General features: G+C 37.9%; 1 protein-coding gene across 1 annotated transcript; it reads right to left on the reverse strand.

The window, feature by feature from the left end:
- Nucleotides 1–908: 908 nt before the first annotated feature.
- On the reverse strand, nt 909–1,151 carry PG985_001948 (uncharacterized protein; the record flags this gene model as incomplete). Its single annotated transcript, XM_066821717.1, has 1 exon — nt 909–1,151. The coding sequence occupies one exon, from the start codon at nt 1,149–1,151 to the stop codon at nt 909–911; it is 243 nt and encodes an 80-aa protein (XP_066689149.1).
- Nucleotides 1,152–12,678: the final 11,527 nt, after the last annotated feature.

A 12,678-nucleotide genomic window follows, 5' to 3' on the forward strand; every position in this document is an offset into this window, starting at 1 on the left:
TCTGAGTCTGTCACAGGACCTATCCAGCTTAGTTAAATCGAAGATAAACTGGTACCAGGAGTTGATATGCGACGAGAAGTGGAGGTACATCGTGAATGGTGGTTGGCAAGATTGTCATAGTTGTTGCCAATACCTCGGTAGTCTGTCTGGTGCCACGCTCCCAGTTACAACCACAGGGCCCTTTGTCGGAGGGGATGTAAAACCGTAGTCACAGTATCAGGATATAGATGGTATTTTCTTACCCGTAGCACCAAATCTCTTACCGGTACTATCTTGAAGTATTTTTAACACTCCCCAGAGCGTCACGGCCAAGGAGTGGATTGTTGCAACGTGCCTTAGGCCAACCCCGCTGGCTGCCCCACTACCAAACGGCCATGCGCATGCACTGTGTCGAACATAAACTCTATGATGCCTAAGACGTATGGTACCAAAGCGAGGTGACGCCAGTTTTTATGATCTGGTCTCGTGTTAGTCCCTCCCATTTCCTCAGTAAGTCTACCTATGCGTTCCAAGCAACCATAATATGTAGTGCCGGCGCTGAAACTAATTACCTCTTAGCATACTCATCCTCACCACTAGTCCAAGACCATCGGGTGAGGCGGAAACAGCGTCACCCACATTCTGCCATCGTCGAACCAACCAGAGAGGTCTTCCACGTCTTCTCACTATGGCCTCGGGCATATATCTCTCGTCGGGCTTAGAACGCACCCGTGTATTTTACTCCAGAATCATAGGTATACCATAATGAAGGGACTCATCCATTCTGTGCAATATGCAACGTCCAATTCCTACCACTATGTACAATTACCGCTTGCAAGGTCCCCTGTTCGGTCCTACCATGCCGATGTCTAAACTTGTTTAGTACAGCACACGATGCGAACAGCCATGTCCTATTGACTGGTTTCTTACTAAGGCGTCGGTGCCAGAAGCACCGCGGCACATGCCGCCTGGCAAGCACCGTAGGCAGAATTGCAGCCAACAATGGCGGCCGGCGCCCCAGCCGCAAGGACGGTACCGAAGGTGCAACCGGCGGCTGCATAACAAGCGACCACGACAGCTGAGCAGCCAGCTTGACAGACGCCGTAGGCGACAGGGCCGGCCAGGACTGGGGCTGCCGTGGCGAGAAGGGTGATGGTATAACAAGACTTCATAATGGCTATGCCAAGGTAAGCAGACGTGGTTTTGTTGCTAACGAGCAATGGATTGCGCGCCTCTTATGTATGGTAGAGTATGAACAGCGATGTAGTGATAGGACCGGGCGGGCGTACGGTCATTTATACTATCAGTAAACTGGTATCCACAAGCTATCTCCATGAGAGATTGCAAGCACCATCTAGGGAACGTATGGTTTCGACAAGGTTTACAACAGGCCCGAGGATGAGAAGTATGTTACTCCAAGAGATCTGATTTGCGGGTAGACTTTGTACCCGTCCAAAGTATGACCATAGCCGGCACATGGTCTGTGAAAACAGCAAGATAGATCTCCAAAGTCGAGGTTGGCGCACGGTGTTGATATCAGACATGATCTATGTATATAGTAGTGATTAAAGTTCTCTTGGCCTGGGCGTTGGTCGTGAGTTTATCCACTATATTGTGACGAGCGAGTGACTAAACAACGGCAATTGCCAGCACGAGCCACCGGAACTACTGCGCCAAAGAGTCGCAGTATCTTGTTCAATCCAGCCCACGATAGCTTCCTCCCTCTCCTTTTCCTCGTTCGACTACAATCTTCGTCTGTAGGGCCAATACAGTTAACCTCCGCGCCCCGAACCCAACGACCGTGACACCCTAGGTTCCTCGCCTCCATGTACCCTATATATAAGTGTAGAGTTGTCTTACCGTTCCTTGAAATCAACACTGTTGTGAGGCGGGATACCTCCGGCATTATGAGCTCCCGTTTGAGCCGTCCCATGTCGGTTTCACGTACCAACTGTACTAGCGGCGGCCCGTTCCGCATTAGATCATTGCCATTAGTGAAGCGTTTTAGGCGGGAGAGTAGATCATCATCCTTGTCTAAGAGCTGCATATCTAGGGTGGCTGCCTCCTTAGACTACGGCAATGGACGCGCTTTCACATACGCATCCTTGGCCCTGCTGTTTAACAACTCCACTGGAAGCTCAGGGGTCCAGCCGAGATACCTGCGAAGCGATAATCTCACAACTCTTTGCAAATGGGACTTCAGATGCAGCCACTGCAAAATTTCCACGGCTCCTACTGTACTGTGTTAACGGCCTCCGAGCTTCAATCGTAGCCGCTGAAACCGACTCTCTGCTACGCTATATTTGTACGATGTCGGCTTGACATGCATTGTGATGTCGAGTGATGTACCTCATACTAACTTATATCAATCTATAGTTTCGTGGATACTTATTAATCATACACTTTACACACAGCTAACGATGCGTTCGAGTGTTTCATTAATACCTTTAAGTTATACAGTCCATGTATGTAAATACGCTTGTCTCGGTATGTAGCGAGCTTGGTGCGCACTCCTTCCCCCTAGCGGGTGATAATGTAATTAACTGGGCAAGCATTACCTAGTAGCGAACTACAGCGTTACTTCACTTATCCTATCCTGTTTCACATTAAAGCCACGATTGATTGCACTGCACTCACTGCCTTAACGGTCTGTCTAGGCCCTTCGTAACGCTTTAGGCATGGCTTGACCCAGCTAGACCTGTCGTTACCCTTCAACACTACTCGTGCGACCTAGCAAATGCTCTGCCATTTAAACAGTTGAAGAAGCATTCGAACAACGCTATACTTGGACCTCGTAGAATGAGGAATATATAATAAATCAATTGTAGTCTCGTTACGGCCTCTCTTCCTTGGTTTCTACTGGTATAGTCGCTGTAGATTGAGTAACTTATAACTCGAGCCCTTATCGTCTAGTATCGTATCTACCGCTGTAGGGGGGAGCCGGGTACACGTAGAGTATGGTCAGTCTACTAGAGTGCAATCCCCCCACCTCGATCCAGGGGTCGACAGGGGCGCGCTTGTATGCGGTACATCAGGACGATTGCAGGTACAGACATACCAGCGGCCACAAACCATCCACACTTACAAGGCAGCGGCTTGCTATCAGCATTCAGGTGTCCTATTTACAACGGCAACGCCCTGGACTGTTTCTATGAAATGTTCCTATGATGGGGTAGAAGCCAGGTGTTGTGACGCACGAGCCAGCTAGAGAACGCGCCTACCTAGTATTGTCGCTATCCATGGCCTCAACGGCCACCGAGAACAAACCTGGACTGCACGAAATGGTATATGCTGGCTCTGCAGTCTGCTTCTGACCGACATACAAGACATGCGAATCCTGTGCTGGAGCTACGACGCGAAAATCTACAACGGCTCTGGTGTGAGTTGCTAGTACCTGTACGACCATGCCCGCAGTCTGGTATCGGATATATGGCGGAAGCGGCAATTGAGAAATGCGAGTCAGCGCTGGATTAGATACAGTACTGGGTTGGGTTATACGGCTAACGAGCACTCCGGAGAGCTCTTCCTACAGCGCCCCAACAAATGCATACAAAGCAGGCCTTTCGAGGACTGGTTGGCTGCCTGAAAAGGAATAAAATAAGTTAGAGCCAAGAAGGGAGAAGAAGAAGAACGCGAAGGAGAAACCAACACATACCAGGAGGCAGCAGAACACGGGAACAGATAATGGTAAGAATGCGAGGAAGAGGGCCTATTTACCTCTATGGCACATTGTACTCTCCCTCACTATGCCTCGAAAACGGCGCAGGGATTCGCGCATACTAGGCAGCAACCGGAATGCATTCGCGCTGTCGGTATCTGTTGTTGGTCGATGGACGCGACCTAGTGCATCATGTTTGTTTGGATATGTTCACCAATAAAAGAATCGGGTATTGGTAAAAGGTGAGTTACGAGGGCTGGATAGGCCATCGGGATTGGCGCCCAAGACTATGATATTATAGCTGAATCGCGGGGCAATGTAGGAAGGTACAACAGGGGCTTTCTGGTGGTAAGAGTATCTGACTTCAGCTATATTATACTCTAGTTGCGTCAAACTATGTAGATGATTGGCAAGAGGAACTCAAGGACTTAGTTGGCAGGCCCTCCCTTTGCTGTAGTGACTAATGGGTTGGCGGGGGTTCGGTTTAACCCCACCACGTAGGCCTGAAGTCATAGCTCACACCTGCCAATACTTATTTCCACCGTCAAATATATCCCAGAGAGTGTGTTGACTGAATACTCTTTCTAAAAGAAAGAGCTTGTTCACCTATGAAGTGTAATCATTAAGACCAGAAAGTGACCAGCTACAGCTGCATCATTTGGGGATTTAGTAGATTAAACCCTCCCTACTTTCCTCTCTATCTTTTCGGGAGCGTAGAGGACTACAGACATGACCGCCCCGAAACAGTTTAAATGCGTGGTAACCACGGCAGGGTATACGCACCTGGAAACGGTCGGAAGCACAACCCGCCAGCAGATGACGGATATCGAAGAACAGGGCGCACAGTGCTCATATCACTATGATCTTGACATTATGGAGCGTATTAATGACTTTGCGTACTCATTCATTTATACCATCCATCGTGCCCCTATATCGGGCCTAGGCTCCTCCTCAGCCCGCTCATACAAGTGTCCACCGCAGTGCTGAGCTTGTGACAACTGTTACAACATTATCGTTTTCCAACCACATTCGCTCGGCAACCTACCCTCAATGAACCGTATATGGTATCACTTATGTCGACTCCGCAGAGCTTCTGCCTGTTACAACACAGAACTCCAGCATATTGCCTCGATACAAGGTCCAAACGCGAATATTGCTCCAACTCTTCGATTGACCGCCGTGCTGCTGCGAAAGTAAGAGTTGGTAGTCCGCGGCCTTCGCAGGATAAACACGGATAATATATAGAAACTGTCTACCGGTGTTGGTCTAGCTGCCGGTGTCTGTAGGACACTTGGTATCATAAACCATGTTGATTCAGTGGGTGTCTGACACTCCTACTACATTCTCAAGAGGAATATTTACAGTCTAATCTGCTGGTCCTTGGTAGCTTCTGCAGCCCACCGACAAAACAATACACACATCAAGTGGGACAAGCCGCTTTGCTCACAACTCCTCAGCGGTACTGTTGGTACCCGGGGCAGGCGATTTAACAGGCTCACGACGCTAGCAAAAGCCACAGATTATGATTTGGGCCTTGTATGGTTTTGAAGCATTGCCAATCTCCTCCCACCTTTCACTTTTCCAATGAGAATGCCAGCTATAAATGCGACTTACGGACTTGAGCTCTGCCTGATCTACGACCTGTTAGACCGGTCCGAATCGTCTACAACGGAAATCGTTGGCTAACTCTAATGCAGACAGGTTGCTTAAGGGACCAATATCACCTTCTGTTCGTTTCATTGACGACTTCACCCTGAGGGGTTGTTTTGCCCATACCAAGTGTCTCGTCACTAGACTCGAAGCAATGCCGCAAACCGGCCTCATAAACCTGGTGATGGGACCACACCTCTATGTCGCGATGTTGGCAGGTCTCAAGAATGGATTCAATTGCCCAGCAAACCAGAAGTCCTGCCATATCAATTTTCCCTCTTCGGAATGCCGCGCCATGTCTAGCATTGCTGTAGAGTCTGCGTGTCGGCCTGGGCCGTGGCAGGCGGCATACTGATCAGCGCTCTCACTACAGCCACCCTCTCTTGATGGGCGAATTAAACTTTGTACGCAGGAAGAGGAAATTCGATCATATGTAGGAGGCCCTCCTTCATGCGAATAGGTTGGCCGATGCGGGCGGTCAAGCCATTCCGTTTGTTAGTGGTCGCTGAAAGCGCTACATCCACTGCGTAATCTACCCAGCGCTTCTTTCGAAAGTGCACCTGGATCTTCGGCAACTCTCTTCAAGACCGGATAGCTACTTTCGTCTTTCCCAGTCTTCCCTGACCCTCATCTCTCTTTCTTCATCAACGCTTTAGCATCCAGTACACCAGGTCCGTACCACTCAAACACCCGTTTCAGAAGCGCAACTTTTGCAGCATGTCGGCCTCGCAAGAGAACGAAGATTTCCTGTACGTCATTCATCATGTCTTCTTGCCGCCTCGACTCCCTCAGCAGGATGACTTCAGAACTTCGTCGGATTAAGCTCTGACGGGGGCCGTCCTTGATGCCATGGAGCATTTCAAGCAGTACGTATCACCGGATGACTCGGCTGTTTTCCAGTCCGCCTTGGACATGGTACGCTGTTTTTCGTCCACGCGACCCGGTTAAAGACTCGATCGATGTGGCGTTGGCAAGGTCATACACGATCTGGCAGACGGAGGTGAGTAGATATATCCTTTTCACAAGTCGGCAAGGTTAATTTGTTGTCTCCTTGTATATTTCCATGATGTTTTACTTCCGTAGAATTCACCATATCATATTATATTATCATCTATATCCGCATGCTGCCATTGCGGTGTAGGCAATCCAGCTCTTCATTTCAATACTTTAAAATATTTTGACGGATCAAGATTCGCGCTTTTAATAAAAGCCTGCTAATCGTATCATCCTTTTAGGTTGTCTAGCCTTGGAACTGAGAGCCTAGAATTTGGGCTTATTCATTCACCGTTATGGCAATGTCATTAGGTTCGAGCCATTCGAGCTACTTGCCGAGAACAAGTAGGTTACTGCCTGTATTGGGCGACTTTAGCGAACTTTTTCTACTTGCTATATCGAGCTTAATTATTCTCAATGTCAAGTACTAAAGTTCTAAGCAGCTCTAGCCGACATGCTTAGCGAGTTGGATGTTAAGACTTATTCGAACTATCGATCGCAGGCTAAAAAGAGGGGTACGAACAATGAAAAGCGAGATACGATTATTCCTTGTATGATCGGCCCTATCGTTAGGTTTCTGCGAGGTTTTAGGAAGCAGGCCGAGTCGCTTTAGTTCGTGAAGAATAGTAAAAAAAAAATTCTTTAGGTAGATATAAAAGTTCTATGGCACCGCTCGGCCACTTAGCTACTTTTCCGTGTTACTCTTTAACTTTCTTTTAATAAATAAAAGATTAAACTACCTTTACGCTAACTTTATAAAGAGTTTATATTCTTTCTAATTAGTATATTAATTAATAAAGTAATAAAGTTTTAAATTATTAACGAATTATTATTTTACGTAATTACTAAATTTAATAAACGCATGATCAAGTTTTCTTATATGCTTGAAAACACGTTATATTCGCTAAGGTGGTTAGGCTATACTTTAAATATACTTACTAATATAATAGCACGGCTTAAGCATAAATGGGAAGTGGTTTAAGATAAAGACAAACCTTTACTGCAGCTCGAGGTACTGAAGAGTTTAGACTTTAAGAATGACACATTTCTTAATCTCACGGGCCTACGGCATTTTGTTGATATCACAGCGAACCCGCAGGTCAACCTGGACACATCGCAAGTCCTCAATACTAAATTTGACTATGTTCGATTTCGCCGCGATGATGTGCCGACTGTGAACACCGGTCGCGGTGAAACATTGGTTTATGTTCTGGCCAACGTAGAGTAATGGGTCTACGATGAACTTCCACAATGGCTACCCCACAACGTTACCGAGAGCAACACTTGCTATAAGCTTATTGAACTCCTTGATGGCTACCTTGAAAAGGCTAAAACGTAGTATAAAGGTAGCCCTTATAATCTGTCTATTATATGGCTTTATGTTATGAACTTATGGGTCGCTTGCGACTAAGCCGCTATTAAGCAAGAACCGTTGCTTATTAATTATAATATTAGGTTTTTTAAGAGGTTTTTAAAGGTATTAGTCTTTCCTTATTAATTGTAGATATTACAACTTTAAAATATTAAATTTTATCTAAGGGAGAGGGAGGTATAAATAAAATAGGGCTATCTATCTACTTTCGAGGGGTTTAGCTTACTTAACTCGTTCGCCGTTTAATATTATAATAGTTTTTACATTCACTAGCAACTATATCATAAGATTATATTACTATCCTAAAAGATGCGAAGCAATAAGATATAAGAGCTTAAGTAGAAGTTGGCTAAGTATTAAGTTTTACAAGTTTCATTTCAAAACTTAAAGCATAATCGAGAGGACGTAGGAAGCGACTACCATGGCTAAGAGATATAATATTATTTCTTTTATAAGAAATATTCTTTATAAAACTAAATGATTAAAATAAGTATTACGGTTTATAAATAGCCGTTTCCAGATAATAAGCTTAAAGCTTATAGCGTTATTTTTAAATTATAAGTTCTTATTATTATTAATAATTAGCGTTAAGTAATTATAATTTTATTAATCAATTTATTTCGAGATAGTCGTTAGGTTTTTAGTAAATTTAATAGACTTTATTTATTTTATAATTACATTAAATTTATTATAATAATTAGGTAAGGATAGTTAGAACAATTAAGCTTTAAATTATTAATTAAACCTTTCGTTATCTTTTATTATTATAAGTAACTAATTTTAAAAGCGTTAATAGCGATAATATATAAGAAATATAAGTATTAATATTTATATTATAATATTAACTATAATTCCTTAGTATTAAAGATAATTAAGAGTTTAAAAATTCCTTTAAATTATTCCTTTATAATCGCGTTAAAACTCTTTTTACTAAACTAAATCCATGAATACTTTTATATATCTAATAAAGTTATTATTAAATAATTAATATATTCTTTAAATTATAAGTATATAAATTAAACTTACCTTTTCATATGTAATTAATTAGGTTTTTCGCAGTAAATTTAAATAAATTTAAAATAATTAAATATATATGCTTAAAAGCGTGGTTTTAATAACTAAATATATTAATATAACTTTATACGTTTATGGTTAATTTTAATAATATTAAGACCGCTTTAATTATTTTATAAGCGATTAAAAAGAGTAAACTGTGTTATGATAATTTAGAATTTTACTTATAAGATTTATATGCTATTATTTAAAATAAAGACTTTATTTATAAACTTCTTAACGGTTTTAACGCTACCCTTTTACGTTTTAAGGAAAACTAGGAATGTGACATTATTTTATTTATTTTTATAAGTTTTTATAATAGATTAATATCTTTTATAAATAATAAAATAGTTTAGTTAATTTATTATAACTTTACTTATTAAATTAAATTAATTATACGCTAATAAGCGGGTAAGCTTTTAATAAAGTGAATTAATATTAATTTAAAAGTTGAAAAAAATAATCTTTATAATTATATTTTAACCATAGCTTTTATTAATAATAATATATTTAATATTAATTTATAACATATAGCTTAAATACTTAATAATAATTAATTAATAATCAAGTTTTTTAAAGTATTAATCTTAATTTACAATTATTATCTTATAAACTTATACACCTTATTACTATTAGTTTTAGTTTTATTTTAAATATAACGAAAGTTTTATTATTAATTTAAAGCGATTATTTATAATTATATTATAATTAATTAAAGTTGCTTTAATCGAGTTATATTAGTATTTTAAAAGAATTATAAGTTAAGTAATATTTAGGAGAGTTTATAGCTATTATATCTTCATGTTATAACCTTAATATCTTTTATTTTAAAGGCGTAAAAAAAATTAATAGTTAATATAAATATTCTTTAAGGCTAATTATTAGTTAACGGCCGGCTTTTATTTCGGTTGCCGGCGGAATATAATTGTTACCTTATATATGCCTAGCTATTTAGTAGCTAAATTCTAAAAATTACGTTTTTTAATAAACCAAGTTTAAAATATATAACTATTTATAAATAAAACAGCTGGTTAATATATTTTAATATAACTAGTAACGAATTAATTATTTACGCTTATATAAATAGCAGTATATAAGAATTTATGCCACCCTAGCATTTATAAATAAATTTATTAAAAAGCTTAATTATTTTATATAGTTATTAGCGTAATACCTAAATAAGGAAGCTAGAGCTATATGACATTAAAAAGCTATAAATTTTATAGTGCGGGTTATAGAGAACCTAGGTATACCCTAAGGGCTAAACGTCGCTGGTTAATAGCGATATATCTATTATTAAACCTACCAGTTATATCGTAGAAAAGATCGCCTGGCTATTTAGTCCGCTGGAAGACGTAGGTTATATTACTAGCACCTTTATTTAATTTGTTGCGATATTACGGATTAACTTGTAACGTTTAAATTTCTTGTTTACGCTGCTATCTTAAGGCTGCTTAATCTAATCAAAGAAACATCTTAAGATATATATTAATAGCGATTAGTTATTTTTTATACTTATTAACTTAAGAAACAAGCTTGTCCTTTAATTATAGAGTGATATATTAAATAAGAAAAGAATAGTTATTATCTTATACAATACATTGGATTTTAGTAGGGATAAGTTTAGTTATCCCGTAACAACTATTCGATTCCCCCCAACCAGTTATTCGGCTCGGTATACACTGCCTCGGCCCATGATACGTCGCAGATATCATTATTACGAGATCGACACCGTCCTGGGACGTCTTATCGACAATGGCTCTCTGCAGAGTAAGCTCCTGATGTGCTATCTCCATGCGGTAACAGCCTACTATTTGCCAGACCCCTTGACTGGCCGTACGGGCACAGAAGAAGCTTTGAGGATTTTGAAATCTGCTGCTATCTTCTCTTTCCACCGCCTACAGGCAGAAGACACTTAACTATTCTACAGCATTGCGAAGTTGAGTCTAGTAAGGAGTCTATACCCCTCACACTTATATAAAATGTAATAAATTATTTAATTAGATAAACTTAGGTTTTTAAGTTAATACGATAAATTTATTATAACTATTAAAATAGTTTTAAGCGAAGGGTAATATACTAAGCTATTCTTTTTAAAAACTATAAAATTTATCGATTTGTTAAAAAGGTTTTATCTTTAATTATATTAACATACCTTTATTCAATCAGTTTACTATTACATAAATAGTTTTAAAGCTAAAAAGTTTTATAGATTAAATAACTTAATATATTATCAATGTAATGTTATAGAGTTGATATTGTTTAAACACTTAAAGGAAAGAGTATGCTAGATTATACGAAACCTTTTATTTGGCTAATATATACTGGTGTCTAAAATCGCAAGCGTTAAAAACCTTTTAGATATGTTCTATACTATATTTAGGAATAAACTAACGAGCCATATAACAAGTTTACTATTACCGATTAGCTATTTTATCATTTATTAGCTAGATATACCTTTAAATACTATTAGAAAGTATTAGTTTATAATTTAGAACTATTTAACTATTATCCCGATTATTAAATCGCGTTATAACCTCATGGCGTTTTTTGTCGCGTTGGTATATATATATAAGGCTTAATTTAATGTTATATAATTACTATTAGCTTTTATATATATATTATTTATATATGGTTATTAGTATTTTAAATACTATTATTTTAAATTCTATTATGGTTATATTTATTAAATAAAAGCTATACGTTAAATAATTAAGAATTATAAGATGGATTTTAATTTAACCCCTAAATTAGCTTTACTCGCCTATTATTATAAAAAGGTTTATTATTTAAAAGATCATTAACTTAAAGCATAGTAGTTAAAGGTGAATACTCTAGTTTATTAGTTTAAAGAAGTAATTAATAAATAATCCTTAACTAAAAAACCTATTAGTTTAAATTAGGGCGAGTATTCTTATTATTTTTATATTCAATTCATTATATAATATATTTAATAACGATTCCACTTATAGAAAAAAAATAAGCTTTTAGACTTATATTTAACAGAAATTATCAATATTATAGCTGGTCTACCTCTAAACTTAGTTTTGGACCTCTTTCTTTGGGTGTTTGCTACATTGCCATCTATATTTAAAACCGACCTTGCTCGGCCATTTTTAACGAATAACGAGCTTTTCTAACAAGTAGCCCCCTTATTTTTATGCAAAGAGGTGGCAAAGCTCTAGGAACTATGTCACTAGTAGATAAAATAAATAGATAATATTAATAACAATACTATAGGGGTTAGTAGGTCTATCGATGCGTTAGTGGCTATATTACAGTTTTAAGCGATGCGGCGTTACGAAATAAACTATGTATATAAGCTTAAGACGAGCTTTTTTAATTATTTAGCTATATATATAATAAAAAATAATATATAAATTATTTATAATTATTAAGAGTTTAAGGTAAAACTTTATAAATATATTTATATTTATGTAATTTAAGTTAATAAAATATAGTATTTAATATATAGTTATTTTTATAATATTTTTATTATTAAATTCTTAGGTTTAGTTTATTATTTTTTTAAATTTAGCTTAATTTTTATTATATAATAGTTAAATAGGTATAATTAGCCCTTAATTCCTAAGATTTAAAAAATTTATATTAAATAATACGCGTTCGTAATAAGTTATTATTAACACGCTAAGCGATTATTAGGCGTAATAAATAACCTTATTAAATTTTTAAAGGAAGTTAAAAATATAGGCTACGTTTAAAAGTTACGCGAGTATTTCAAGTTATTATTTTTAAAAGTTAAAAATAGTTTTATTATTTAAAATGTTTAAAAAGAAGTGATTTTATTAATGCGTGAATGTTTTAAAAATCGGGTAATATAATTTAATATAGGCGAGGGAAAGTTTTTAGTTATTATATAAATTATCGCGGTTTATTTTATTAATAAAGTTTAATTAATGCGTATTATTATTGCGAAACCTTAATTAAAATAGATGTGGCATATATTAGT

Source organism: Apiospora marii (assembly GCF_038362585.1).
Source record: "Apiospora marii strain CBS 49790 chromosome Unknown utg000002l_segment0_segment0, whole genome shotgun sequence".
NCBI lineage: Eukaryota > Fungi > Ascomycota > Sordariomycetes > Amphisphaeriales > Apiosporaceae > Apiospora > Apiospora marii.